Consider the following 15,214-nt stretch of genomic DNA (forward strand, 5'->3'; position numbering starts at 1 on the left):
CGTTCGACATATTTTTTCAGCGCCTTTGGCAGTTATGGCTCTAACGCTTCGTTTCTTCTTCTGTTTGTTTTTTTTCAGATACTCTTTATTGCAAATGGCATGCTCGCATTGATTTTGGCCCCAAAAACCCTAAACCAAATCCAAAGCCAAAGCCAAAAACACAATACAAAGTGTGCGAGCAAATAAATAAAATGGCGTCGAAGCTGCGCCTTTGAGTGGCTTGGGAGTGGAAGGACGGAGCAGGACGGTTGGGGTAGCGGTGACACGCATAATGTGCCCTACCCATGCCAGCAGCCATGCCCGCAACAATTGCAGAAACAGCAGAGGCAACAATAACAACAACTCAATCCGTTTTGCTGCGGAGCCGCCATTTCCACGAAGCGACACAGCCCGGCCCCGGAGGAGACGCAAGCCAACATCAACGAACCGTAAGAGGAAGAAGACAATTGTCACGTCAATGCCAGGCCTAAAATCAGTAGTCAAGTGGAAAATTATTATATCGTCAATAATTTTGCTATTATTATGCGGCACAAGTGAGTAGAGAAACGTAATTGTGCCCATTCATCTTTGGGTATGAGTGGTTGAGTGCACGAGTGTGTGTGTGTGTGTGTGTGCGTGCACATAAGGGTGCATGTTTGTGTGTCCGTGTGTGTGTAATAATTGGGCTTGATAGGATTTGTGGAGATGGAAAATTCACTACAGTAGCATATTGCAAAGCTACAGATAAACAAGAGTGGCTCACACCAAGCATTCGAGCCGAAAGCAATAATCACATACATAGCGAGGGAAGCTTATTAGTGGGGTTATTGCTAGTCTGCAAAATAATTATTATAAAATCTATTACCTATAAACCACAACACCCGAAAAATATCGAAAAAAAGAGTTGTTAACTCTCTCTTAACTAGTTTGATTTTAAATATGAGGACTAATTTAAAGGACTGCAAATTGTAATTGAAATTCTACAGCTGAAAATCACAAAACATATCATAATTTACTTTCCGTATTGCTCAGTTGTTATGAAAGTCAGTTAGTTATAATAATTATTGTTGAGGTTGTAGTCTAAATTGTAAGCGAAAATATGTATCATAGGAGGACTCCTTAAATTCAAGGAATATTCGAGACATCCTCGAGAAGATTAATTGTTGCGATAGTTTCAGCTTGTTGGCTTCCTACTCTTAGTGCTGTGTTCTTCTCTGGAAGTTTGTGTAAAATTGCATTACTTCTTTTACTTTCAAGCGACTTTCCTGTTGTTATTGTTGCTGCCTTTAAAATAATTACAGAATGTAATACGAGGTTTTAACATGCATGTAAAAGTGTTGCGCTGCTGCTTTCCCACTTTTATCGTTGTCGTTGTTGTTGTTGCAGTTGTTGTTATTGTCTTCACAGTTGCTTTATAATTTTGCACTTGAGCGCGACCAAAAGCGCTCGCCTCAATTTCCCAGGGATGGCTGCCACAGGGATGGCGGTGACGGCAGCGACGGGTGAAATTGTGAATGAAATGAAGAGCACAGAGTGTGGAGGGATTGTGAATGTGGATATGGATGTAAATGAGAATGGGTGGCAGTCTCTGTCGACCGACAATGAGAAATAAATTACAAGGATTTATACACATACATTTTTTTTATCTCTACTCTTTTCATGCCGCGAATTTTTTCATCTTATTTCCATGCTTCTTTGTGCCTCGATTTGCACAAAAGGTCACGTGCTGGCGGTGCGAAAGGGTCGCCTCATGTCCCCGAGCACATTCACCGCACTCAGCGGCGACCTGCATGTGCAGATACAGTTCAGTGGAGGCGACGAGGAGGAGGACAGCACGACAGTGTCGAGCGGGCTGGCGGGTTGGCCGGGACGGCAAAATCTCAGTGACGCCCACTTAAGCACTGCTGACAGCCAGTCAGTGATGGGAGCGGGGGGCGTGGAGAACACCATAATGAGCACTTTAGTCATTAGCAAATTCATTGATGATGCCATGCTCCCTCAGCTGGAGGCCGAACCAGGCGTCTCGCAATTGGAAAATGGCACGCACAATGGACAGGTGTTGCTGCAGCGTCAACGCAAGGAAGTGGTTCAGAACATACCACTCTTTCCCGATCCCCGCCACAATGTCACACAGATCGCTGTGCCCTGTCAGACCTTCATGCGTGGCGGGCTCTACGAGATGCAGGTGGTGAGCAACCTAAAGACCACGGCACCAGCACAGCCGAACAATCGCAGCAGCAATGCGGATGAGGTGCTGCCGACGGTGACGACGACCACCTTAATGCCCGCCCATGACGAGCGACTGCGTCAAACGCTAGACGTGCGATGGCCGAGTGCCGAAATGAGTGTCAGTCCTGTACGCTTGCGCACCTATCCCAAAGCGCCGGTGGAGGTCACTCTGCGCTTTCCCGATGTCAACTGTGAGCGGGCGTTGCATCAGGAGCAGCTGCCTGAGTTCTGGCTGGAGCTGATCTACTGCGGCAAGGAGCGCAGCTGTGCCCAAATCTCACCGCAGAATATGTCCAAATCGAGTATTTTGTTTGCGGAACAGATACGTGGCTATCCCAAGCACAAGTCCCTGAAGCTGCGGTGCGAACTCTTCGGCCTAGCCGGAAACTATGCCGTCCAGCTACGCCCCATGCTGCCGGCACCCAATGTACCAACCACACGACGCCTTCTGAGCGTCGATTGGAGCGACGAGTTCGTTTTCAATGTCTATGCCCGCAGCATCTTTCCCTGTGATCCGCACACCGGAATTGGTGTGCTCTACGAGTACCCGGGCTGCATACTCGAGCAAGGCGACCGGGTACGCCTCTATGCCAAGCTGCGCGCCGATGTGGCCTCCTTGAAGCCGCCCACTTCGCTGCACTATGTCGCCGAGCAGCGGGTGGTGAAGAGTCAGTACTCTCTCTACTTCAATTGCGACCTATTCTCCGAAAAATACGTAGAGTATTGCTTTGTCTACGTCAGTCAAGCCATTTCGGGTGCGGTGGCCGATGTGCGAATGGATTGTGTGCCCACTTTGCCAGTAAGCGGTAAGTCCAGACCTTTGAGAACCTTAAACTTATTTTTGAATTCTTAGGGGAATATAGAAGTCGCATGGATTCTTTATGGAATACAAATAATTAATTCATGTACGAAAAGAATCATATACGAGTGCAAAATATTCACTAAATTTATTGTTTCTACATTAAACTTCATGAGAATGCTCAATGTTTTTAAAAAACATTAAAGTATTTTATGGGTGGCGTATGTCGACTTTAATTAACTAACAAAAATAAAAATCAATTTGGCACAGTTTTGTTTTCCAAAAATTGGTTTAAATGCTTACTTAAATGCCTTTTATCTGATAACAAGCCTTTAACAAGTTATATATAAACCAATGAAGTCCATATGATAAGTCGAAATTAATTGAGAATCAGCTGAAAATTCCGATAAATAGAGTAACGCATAATTTAATTAAATTCAAAATCTGAAAGAGAGCCAATAATTAGGCATAACTATTTAGTAGAACCATAATATGGATAAAAAAAAAACCCTCAAGAAAAGCGTACTTTTAGGCACAATGTTTAATGTAGCTGCCTCTGCCAAGATTTCAGATAATTTTAATGATATTAAGTGAACAACATAAGCAAAAAAATTGCCAAAAAGAATAAAATTTATCTTAAAAAGAATAAATTTGTAAATGTGTTCTATTAACTGAAAATTTAGTTCTATAAAAAAAACAAATCAAATACACTTCCCTTGCAAGAAGAAGAAGTTTTAAATTTAGTTATAACTGTGGAAGTTTTGACTGCTCACCAAGATTTGTAGGTGTTTATGGTAGAGTTTTGTAGAAACACACAAACTTTCTTAGTCAACTGTATTATTATTTAAAACCTTCAAGTTTAAACAAATATAAATGCCCAATAGCGACTCGTAATTTTAGATTCTTTAATGTTATATTATAGTATTAAGTGCAGGTATCATGTTTGCTAATTTTACTTTGAAATTACACAGATTCTGACACTGGCGGCTGGGGTCCTTGGAGCGACTGGACACCGTGCTCGAGCAACTGTATGGGAGGCACTCGAAATCGCTATCGCTTTTGTGATTCACCGCCGCCCCGTTACGGAGCCAAGTTTTGCGAGGTTAGTATCGGAGATGGAATTGTGTAACCTTGTGGGATAAGTACAAGTATTAGCGAACTTTCTATGGCATGCCTTCTGCATTCCCGATGCGAGTGCTTAAAGCTGTCAACAGTGGTTTCTCTGCGCACTCACATAAACTATATTTTGTAGGCCATACAGTTTGTGGCACGATTGTTGGTGTACAAGTTGGGCGTTTAGTTCATGTTTCACTTTTTGAGCCCAGCCCAGCCCAAGCCAAAACACGCAGACAGCAAAGTGCCGACAGGCTTATGTTGCATTCTTGTGCTTCTATCTATCTCTCTGTCTGACTGTCTGTCTGCCTGTCTGTCTGTCCGTATGCGTGAAAACATGGCGACACTTGCTCCAGATTGCGTGGGGAATTTACGGCGCTTTTCCAGTGCACACAAACAATCGCAAACTACAACGACTAGAACGAACGAGGCGGAGTAGAAACAGGAGACATTTTATCACACTTATGTAGATCTTTTGTTGTGCCTGACAGACCAGCTCCACAACACACACCTACCCAGTACTTCGCCCCTATCTGCTTCATTATGGCAAAAACTTCTGGAATCTGGCAATAGAAGCACACGCGCCAAAATGAAGAGCATATTTGCTTCTCCTACTCATAGCAGTACTATTCGTAGTTTAGCACAAACTGTTCAGAACAATTACAACAAAAGTTTTTTAATGCGCCTTCGGAGTAATTTTTGTGCAGAGCTCCCTTCCCATCCATGGACTCGCATCTCTCGTATCTCTGTGTCGAATTTGAATGTCGAATGCTAGCGCAGATTTTCTGAACATGTGCCTTATGTTCAACTATTCCATGAGTCTCGTTGTCATTGTTGGAGCAAGTGCCCCGGGCATAAAATTAGAAATGTAAAATGCCTATATAGTGTGTGCGTGTGCGTGTGTGTGTGTGAATGGGCGTTCATATTTGTATATACATAGTGTACTACATAGTATATGTGTGTGTATGAAGAACAATAAGACAAAACTTGTTTCATTGTTCATGGCTTGAATCGGGATCAAGATATCAACGACTAGCAATAACCCGGAATACTTAATACAGACAACAAACCTGCAGACGAAGAAATCTAAATTATTCAGCAGAACACAAACACTGTTCATAAAAAAAAAAAAACAGAACTTTGTTTTGCATCTATTGTGGCTAAACTGCAAGGCTTCGGTAGTTGATGTTATTTAAAATAGGAATATCGCAAATATAACAATCCATTGCTATATTTTTAAAATATTAGTAATTGTAAGGTACTGAAAAAATATTAATTTGAAGTTATAAATAATTAATCACACAAATAAGTTTAAGATAAGGATCTACATTATCTGTTATTAAAAGTTCGCGGCTTTAAGCAAAACTATATATATATATATATATATATATATATATATATATATATATATATATATATATATGTATATATATATATATATATCTAATACTTTTTTATAAGGCAGAAACACAAATTCCAACTAAACTTTAAAAAGCTGTTGCCTTTAATGCGGAATGATTAAATGCGGAATCAATTTTTTTGTGAAAGTTTTGGTGAATTACAAAATCCTGAAGGAGCTAAATATAGAAGAGCGTTGTCGTGATTTCATTACCGTTTCCTTTTGTTAATAACTATTTAGAATTGAATGGAACAATTTTTTGTTTCCAATCACGCTTTATTAATTTTAGTAATAATGACTGTTTTAATTGGTTATCTAATACTTTTTTAAAATAAATATGTAAATCGATTTTTACTTCATGGACAATTAATTGAAATAATTTGAACAACAATTTTACCAGCTATTATTTTACTAATTATCACTTTCCCATCTGTTCGATTATTATGTTTACTAGATGAAATCAATTCACCATCAGTAACTTTAAAATCAATTGGTCATCAATGATATTGAAGTTATGAATATTCAGATTTTAATAATATTGAATTTGATTCTTATATAATTCCAACAAATGCATTAAGACTGAATACCTAGCTTAAGTTGTACTTGTATTTACGTTTAAGAATAATTTAACAGTATAATTAAAAAAGAAAGAATTATCAAATGATGATAATCGTATTTTTTTTACCAATAAATTCACAAATCCGAATTCTAGTAACAACTGCGAATGTAATTAATTCTTGAACAATCGCAACTCTTGGAGTAAAGGTTGATGGAACTCCAGGACGACTAAATCAAACTCATTGTTTTATAAACCGCCTAGGATTATTTTATGGCCCAGGATTATTTATAGAATGTTCATAAATTTTTAACGCACATACGTATATTTTTAAATGCATACTTTCCTCAATTTTAAAAATGTGTGCAAAAATACCAGATTGGTGGAACTGGCGAAACATTATCAATGCTTTCGAAATCATCGTTCCTCTTCCGCGCAAAGCTTTCATAATTTGTTTCCAAAGAGCTTTGTAATATAAAGCACATATCCTTGACAACAAACATTTTGTTTATCACAATTTTAGTTGAAAATTCCATAGCAGTAGGGAAGTATGAAGTTGCCAAGCAGACGACTGCCATTCATTTAGAGCAATCAAATATACGAGTACACAACATTTTCACACAATACGATTGATAAAAGTTACGAGCCGATAAAATGCCGCCCAAAAAGAAAGGAAAGAAGAAGGAGAAAAAGGATCCGAATAAGCTTTCACAGGTGGACCGCACTTTCTATGAATTGACGGTGACCGATTTGAACCAGAAGCTAGCGCGACTACGGGCGCACCTTTCAAACCTAGATGAGACCAACATCACCTTAACAGAGAAGTTGCGCGAAGTCGAGTACGACAGGAGCGATGTCGCCGCACATTTGGAGCGAACGCTGGCCGAGAGGAATAACACAATCACCGAGCTGGAGGAACGGCTGGTGGAAATAACAAAGGTGCGTGATGAGGAGAACCGGATAGCACAGGAGACAATTGCGGATCTGGAGGCCAAGTACAAGGCTATGCACGATCAACTGACTTCGGAAATAAAACTGCTGAATGGCAAACTAAATTCGCTGGACGAGTTTCGCATACAACGTGACATACTGCTGGCAAAGTTTGATGATCAGGAGGCTGATCTCAAGGAGAAGGAGAAGGAGCACAAGGAAGCACTGTACAATATGGAGCAACGCGCCGTGGTGGAGAAAGATGCTCTCAAAAAGGAGGTGGAAGCAAAGTTGCTTCAAGTTTCCGAGGACTTTACGCGTTCCAGCGAGATTCGCAACGCCGGCTACACGCGCCGTTTGATTCGGGAGAACATTGCCCTACAGAAGGAGATTGACCAGCTGGTAACGTCCCAAATCAAGCTTCAGCTGCAATTCAATAACCAGAGGAACCAGCACAAAGAAATGGCCGAGCAGTATGGCGTACTGGATCAAATCAAGAACGAACTGGTTCGCAACTCGGTGAACAAAATAAAGATTATCGAGGGTCTGACCTCCAACTACGAGAAGCTCAAGGCCAAGTATGTGGAGATGGTGCGCTATCGCAAGGCATTCGAATCGCAGCAGCAGGAGGAGCTTTGCGAGCAGATAAAACAGAAGGACGCGACCGCCAAACTGCGCGCCTTGGCCAAACGCATGGAGATCCTGACGCTCGAGAACAAGAACCTGGTTGTCGTGCATGATCAGCATGAGATGGAAATTGTGCGACTTCGTGGCGTTATAACCGAAATCAAGATGACAGTGCGCGACGCCATCATAGCCGATCAAGCTGCCAAACTTTTCCCACAACGACTGATCGAAGCCAATAAGGACGATCCAATGGTGATTGAGGAAGTAAGGGTCGATGCTGCAGCCTTGTGCAAGCTCACTCGCATCGACCTATTGACGCAGCTGATGAACATCATAAGCTCGCATTCAGAGGAGCTTCCACGGACGCCATCGATCGCTTCGATCGAGAGCGCCACATCGTCTCTCTACGCTCCTGGCAAAATGGGCTTTTTACAGCAGAAGCCTAAGGCCACGGCTACTGAAATATTCAAGACCGAGGTAGTGGATCAATCGGTGGCTACCACACTGCCAGACTATCTTCAAAAGGACCAAGACAAACTACTAGTCTCTCATCGCCGCGGCGACGAGCTCTCCATCATTGATGTTGAGTTCGGCACTACACTGTATGTGTCCTCCTCACGTGAGGATGAAGCTATCGAAATAGAAGAGGAGCCACTTGAGGAGCCCGAGGGTTCAAGCAGTTCCGTGTCGGTCAAGAAGTCTAGTGAGGGCAGCGCCCCACCTCCTAGCGCTATCCCATTGGCTAAGAACGTGTCCTCCGAGCTTCTGAAAGATGTGGAACGGAAGTCAGTCAGCACAAGTGAAGTTCAATCTTCCGGTCAATTTGAAGAGTTCGAGGACGTGGAAGAGGAAGACGAATTTGAGATTAACTTATTTTATTAGTCATGAGTGTTTTTAAAGCATTATGCAGCTATCTATGGTTTACGTTTCGACAAAATAAAGGCTTAATTTAAATTGCTCGTAAGAGAGAAAAATTGCAAACTTCTTCAACAACTTTGGTTTATGGATCAAAGAAGAAAATAAAACAAAGGCATCTTCGTTTTTACGAAATAGCTGCCAAAAAAGCCAAGAAACCTTCTTGTGTGTTAAAAAAGGCTTGTGTGTTAAAAAAGTCAGACTAGTACAGAATCAAACACATACATATATTCTTTTGCGTTATTAATAAAATTTGATTTGAATTTCTTTTCATATATCGCATAAAAGGCATCTTCGTTTTTACGAAGTATAAGTTTCCGTTTAGAGTAGCTGCAAAAAAAGCCAAGAAAACTTCTTGTGTGTTAAAACAAACTTGATTGTTAAAAGAGTCTGACTAGTACAGAATCAAACACATATATTCTTTTGCGTTATTAATAAAACTATAATTTGATTGGAATTGCTTTTCATATACTGCATAAAAGGCATATATTAAAAGGCATCTTCGTTTTTACAAAATAGAAGTTTCCGTTTAGAGTAGCTGCAAAAAAAGCCAAGAAAACTTCTTGTGTGTTAAAACAAACTTGATTGTTAAAAGAGTCTGACTAGTACAGAATCAAACACATATATTCTTTTGCGTTATTAATAAAACTATAATTTGATTGGAATTGCTTTTCATATACTGCATAAAAGGCATATATTAAAAGGCATCTTCGTTTTTACAAAATAGAAGTTTCCGTTTAGAGTAGCTGCAAAAAAAGCCAAGAAAACTTCTTGTGTGTTAAAACAAACTTGATTGTTAAAAGAGTCTGACTAGTACAGAATCAAACACATATATTCTTTTGCGTTATTAATAAAACTATAATTTGATTGGAATTGCTTTTCATATACTGCATAAAAGGCATATATTAAAAGGCATCTTCGTTTTTACAAAATAGAAGTTTCCGTTTAGAGTAGCTGCAAAAAAAAAGCCAAGAAAACTTCTTGTGTGTTAAAACAGGCTTGATTGTTAAAAGAGTCTGACTAGTACAGAATCAAACACATATATTCTTTTGCGTTATTAATAAAACTATAATTTAATTGGAATTGCTTTTCATATACTGCAGGGTACATCGGTGCAAACGGAAAAATGTGGGAATAGCATTGCAAATGCCTGGGACTGTATCTACGAGGCAAGTGGAACTGCCACGACCACATCGAATGGAACGGGGGTTAGCCAGGAAATCGGTCCTGGCTGCCGTTGCGGTTGCATTGTACACTTGGGCTCCTCCAAGCCCAAACGCATAATAGCCGGCGCCACTCAAAGCTGCCCAGGACGCTCCTTTTGGCTTATACAGGTAAGCAACAAAATAAAGTAATTTTTAGCAAAAAAAAAAAAATGATAAACTTCTAGTTCGCTAAAGTGGACAAAACTTTAGTCGTCGATTTTCTCAGTCAAGTGGAAGTTTATATATTTTTTTTTACTTAATACTTAAACGTGGCATTTGACCGTTGGTCATTGCTAAAGTTTTGCAAAGTTTTTGTTGCTGCTGTGGCGTCGACGGCCCGTAATAGCCATAAAATGAACTATGCCAAATATTCAAAATTGTGTATGAATAAAATTCCAGCCGGCTTTAGACGCCAACACACACAAGGGCATTGTGGGGATCGTCCTTTAATCTGTCGTGGTGCAAAAAACCGTCTGCAATCCGCACATAAGTAGAAGCGCAAAAAAATGTGTATTGAAAACGGACAAAGGGGGGGGAACAATAGTTTTCATAGAAGAGTACGTGGGGCTGTTGTGAACAGTTCATGCATAATAAACGCGCCATTGTATTATCTTGCGGGTCGGGGCGAACAACCAATTTATAGAGGCCCTTGCCATCGATGAACCCAATATCTATGACCATATAAATAAGTCCCCCTCTTTGTCGCTGGATAACTTGTTTAGGTCAGTAGACACACTTTTTTTCTACCTTGCCTTTGAACTCCACTTAATTGAGTCAGGCATCGCCACCCCTTTGGATTGACACGTTAGTTGTGGACAGTTTTTCCCTTCATAGACGTGACTATGCGTTCAATAACCCCTATTTCACTGTTTTTTTACTCACGCCTCTGCCATAGGATTTTTATGACTTGGGGGCACATTATGCGAAACGTGCCATAATTATTCGAATGTCATATCCGCGCGAGTAGGGGACCGACCTGAGAGCCGTTCCACTTGTTCGCACTAGTTACTGGGAATAATTACATAGATACTTGCACTTTCTCTATAATTTTCCAAAGATGCTGCTGAGAATGAAAAAAAGTAAGCTGTGTATCCAATTATTAATTGTAGCGTATTAAGGACATTTGCAACGCACTGCTTTATCGTGCTTTTGCACACAAAAATGTTTCAATATTTACAACAATTCCTTCTCAAATTGGCAAAGATACAAATATATCTAATTGTAAGCTCCTTTATGGCAAGTGAACTCCTTCGTTGTGCCAAGGGTAAGGCCAGAGTTATGGCACGCCATAAATCAAAGCAAAGTGTTTAAATAATTTATTGGCACTGGGGGAATACCCTGAGTGGGAGTATAGGCCGATTCAATGAACTGCAAACTGGCAAAAAGGACTGGTAAGTACAGTACTCGTACATGTACCTTAAAGTCACTGGCAAACAAACACGCAGTCGGTTAAGGTCTGTGGGCACATACCACAAACATACGTTCACTCGGCTACATACACAATGAAATTGCTATATACGAGTACATACAAGTGTATATACAAGTATTGTTACTATACCCGCAGGTCGATGGTGAGGAAACCATTTCGCTGGCACTAAACTTTCTACGTCTGCCCTGCGCCGTGCAGTACATAAAGGTACGAGACGGACCGTCGCTCTCGTCCACGCTGCTCATTGAACTCAATGGTGCTTTGGCAAGCCTCAGAGGTGGCGATGCTGGCAGTCAAAGCACTGTACCACTTACCATCGAGTCCAGTGGCGCACAATTGCTGTTGGAATTCTTTGCGGGCGATGAAATCAGTTCTGCGGCAAATGCAGCAACGACATCAACATCAACAACAACAACAACAACACCGTCCCACATCGGCGAGGGTGTACCGTCGTGCAACGGTGGCTTCATGGCCCATGTGGAACAAATGGGTAGGTGTTGAAGTTAAAGCGTGAAATAATGAAAGTATAATGTTCTTATAAATTCCTCCTCATTCAGTTGCCAAGAATGCCAGCGACACCACGCTACTGGCCGCCACGCGTCTCTCAGTCAAAAGTCGTGTGGTTTTGCAGAAACCCAAGACGCGAATTCGCTTCACCATTGTCCATTTGAGCGCTATGGTCTTTGCCAGCATTATCATTTTGATAAGCGCCCTGCTTGGTAAGCTAAGAGTTTCATATTTTCCTTCCTTACTCCAGTCTAATTCCAATGCCATTTACAGGCGCCCAATATATGGTGCGTTATCGCAAGTATCATCTGGCCGTGGCAAGGCGTCAGGACGAGGGCTCGCGTCTCCATACACCACGTGCTTCAATAAGTTCGCTGCACACACCGCCCTCACGGGCTATCTCCACAACTACGCTGCTATCCGAGGTCATATTTATGGTCAAAATGAGGCCGAAACATCAGCTGAGGCATTCCATACTGCGCGAGAGCGTCGATGCTGAGAATCTCGCGCATGAAACCGAATTCAATGAGACTGGCTCAAGGGAGAAGATGGTTAAGTGGTGAGGAAATAAATCAATTTATTAGGGAAACCCCAGATGTATTGATAAAGATTGCGGTATAGCTTAGAGCATGAACACAATTTTCTTTATCTTTTGCAAATAATATAAAGTCTATGGGTGGTTTGGAAATGTTAGGGACTGGAGTACCAACTTCTTTTTTCTGTTGTTTTTTTTAAATATTTTTTATGATCAATATTCACAGACTGACCCTCTTAACGAGAGATCATATATATCGGTACCGGGACACCGGAATATAGCGGGGAACTGCATTGCAGACGTTTAAAGTTTAAGAGAACAGAAGTCTCAATGATACTAGGGCTACTCACTGGACACTGTCCGATTGGCCGTCATGGCACTTGACATCCCACATAACGATTTATGTAGAAGCTGCAGAGACGTAGCAGAGGAGGAAAGCACAGAGCTGTCTGGCACTGCCCTGCCTTAGACCAAGATTAGCTACACTAGGGTGACAATTTCTTAGCAAACCAAGTATTATTCGAATTCCTCAAACATTCCAGCTGGTTTCGGGCAAACCATTACAATCAATATAATCCCTATTGGCCTCACAACGGGCCTCTTTTGGCCCAAGTGGGCGGGTGTGAACAACACCCAAGCCATCACTGCCTAACCTGACCTATGACCAATATTTAATTTACGTTTTAATTTGGAGTTATTTATTTAAGATCGAGAAGTTCGGGTTATAGTTTATATAAGGCCTATTTCAAAGTCATTCATTACTTTAATTGGCAAAGGCACAAGACTTTATTAAAGATTTTTATTTCCGTACTCCAGTGGTTCGTTCTTTCCTACGAGTACCTTAGCTTCTCCTTCACTAAACAACGACAATCAGTCGAATTGCAGGAACAACAAAAAGAGTATATATGTGTGCGTATAAAGAATTTCCCACCATTTCTTTGCAGTGAGGAGACTGCAGAATTTGGCAGCACGGGATCCATTGTAACGCTGCGCAACGAGTGCACATCGCTAACCTCTCCGGACTCGGCCAGCATGGTGCGATCGCCGTCAAGCGATGAGCTGGCTCCTCTGGAGTGCAGTAATGATGTAACCGAGATCACAACCCATACACAGCCATATAGCTGCAAGGACAGCGCCAAAGATGCTGAATCCATCATATCATCCGGCATGAGTTCATTGTGCAATAGTCCGCCCATGAATAGCAAACGACTGAGCAAGTACTCCGATCGTTTTGATGCGGTAACTCTAAAGCTTCACAATTCACGCCTAGACGATAGTCAACAGGATGCCAGCTCGTTGAATTCGGGCTCCTTGAGACTGGGACGCATGGGTTCGCGCAGCGTCAGCGCTTCGCTAACGAATGTGAGTTGGTATAAACGTCGTACCAGGTATTTGGAACTGTTCATTTCATGGCTAATAAAGTCGTTTAACTTGCAGGGCTGTTATTCGCCCGCTGCCAGTGTGATTAGCACGGCCACCATACGAACCACCAATGCGAAGGAGTCGAAGGAGCAGCAGAACCGCAAGAAACTGTTGGCGCGGCCTGGTTCCGAATTCTCGCTCGGCAATCAGGAGGAATTGGAGCTCGACTACTACGATTACAATGTAATCAATGCAGGCTCTGCGCCGGGCTCTTACCTTGGCATGGATCCAGCCTATTTGATATGGATACCACCGTTTGAGGATGTTGCCGAGCGGGAGGATGATGATAAGACGCCAGAGCCGGCGGCCACGACGCAACCACTACTCCAAGAGACTGAGACTAAGTACGAGGAAATCAAAATGCCCAAATATGGTCACTACTTGAGTCCTGCCAGCAATACAGAGTCCAGCAGCAAATCCACCACCGCCGATAATACTCCCAGCTCGGATGAGATTTCCCCGCTTAGCAGCCAGCAGCAGTCAACGGCCAGCTCGCCTAGTGAGTCCAATCTGAAGATCTGCATAGCTAATGCCCAAAAGGCACTGACTAGAGCTTCTGGAAAGCAACTCACGCCTTACATGTCGCGCAAACAGCGTCGGCAGGCCCGACAGCAATTCAAATCCACGCAATCGCTGAGAGCGGACTCTGCAGCTGAGTCCATCAGGGGATCTAAGTCTGCCCGAGAGATCGCACCCGTGCATCGAGCTTGCGCCGAGCTGGCGGTCAAACCAGATGGAGATTCGGATGCGAATGACTCAATGAATGGCTCGTACATAGAGAAGGAGACTGCCGTGGAGAAATCACCAAGTGATCTACAGGAGTTTCTGGCCCTGGACGACATCCAGTTTGCTGACGAGAGTGGCAGCGACTATGAGGCAGTCACACTAAAGCGGCAATCAATCGAGGAGCCGGCAACAGTAGAAGAAACGATGTTCGTGGATAAGAAGCATGCAAAAAGTGTAGCTTCGAAGGAGGTGGCAGTGTAAAGGACACATGTCGAGATTGTATATAGATCTGCACAAATAAAAGAAATACTAAATAGAACTAATGGCGAGTCTTAAATGACTATCATATACTTACATATATAATGAACTATACCATAACTAATGACGCGTTGGTTCAGAATAGGCAGGAGCTAGTATTTAAAGAAAAACAACCAAATATTAATCATTCGATATGTTATTTCGTGTACCGAGATTCTCATAGAAATTATTATATAAATATAAAAGTTCAGCTCAAAATATGCATACAGAAGAAAATCCAAGTTTTGATTTAAAATTCAAAAGAAATCAAAAGAAAAATTGGAAATCAAGGACTTCAATTAAATCGTAATCTATACTTTAAGTATAAATATCAAAGTTAATTTAAGTTAAGCACATTATTGTTTTAATGTTTAAGATCATGTAAATAAATACGGGAAAAGAAATATAAATATAATTACATATATATAAATAGATAAACTAGTTTCGTTTGAAGATCATTAATGCATCCTCTATGCCATAATTATTTATTAGTTCCTCTTTCGATCTCCCAAGACATTATATTTGATATTAGAAAATTTCAATTGC

At 41.6% G+C, this 15,214-nt stretch overlaps 2 protein-coding genes across 2 annotated transcripts; both read left to right on the forward strand.

Annotated features, from left to right (window-relative positions):
• The first annotated feature begins 271 nt into the window (after nt 1–271).
• LOC115622257 lies at nt 272–14,707 on the forward strand. Its single transcript, XM_030516157.1, has 9 exons — nt 272–533; nt 1,698–3,014; nt 3,979–4,109; nt 9,651–9,881; nt 11,317–11,671; nt 11,739–11,900; nt 11,962–12,247; nt 13,168–13,585; nt 13,661–14,707. Exons 1-9 carry the CDS (start codon nt 272–274, stop codon nt 14,630–14,632), a joined length of 4,134 nt encoding a protein of 1,377 aa, XP_030372017.1. The 3' UTR covers nt 14,633–14,707.
• On the forward strand, nt 6,673–8,606 carry LOC115622559 (cilia- and flagella-associated protein 157). The gene has a single exon (XM_030516529.1). The coding sequence runs from the start codon at nt 6,730–6,732 to the stop codon at nt 8,512–8,514; it is 1,785 nt and encodes a 594-aa protein (XP_030372389.1). The 5' UTR covers nt 6,673–6,729; the 3' UTR covers nt 8,515–8,606.
• Nucleotides 14,708–15,214: the final 507 nt, after the last annotated feature.

Source organism: Scaptodrosophila lebanonensis, unplaced genomic scaffold (assembly GCF_003285725.1).
Source record: "Scaptodrosophila lebanonensis strain 11010-0011.00,11010-0021.00 unplaced genomic scaffold, SlebRS2 tig00000043-arrow-pilon, whole genome shotgun sequence".
NCBI classification, from domain to species: domain Eukaryota; kingdom Metazoa; phylum Arthropoda; class Insecta; order Diptera; family Drosophilidae; genus Scaptodrosophila; species Scaptodrosophila lebanonensis.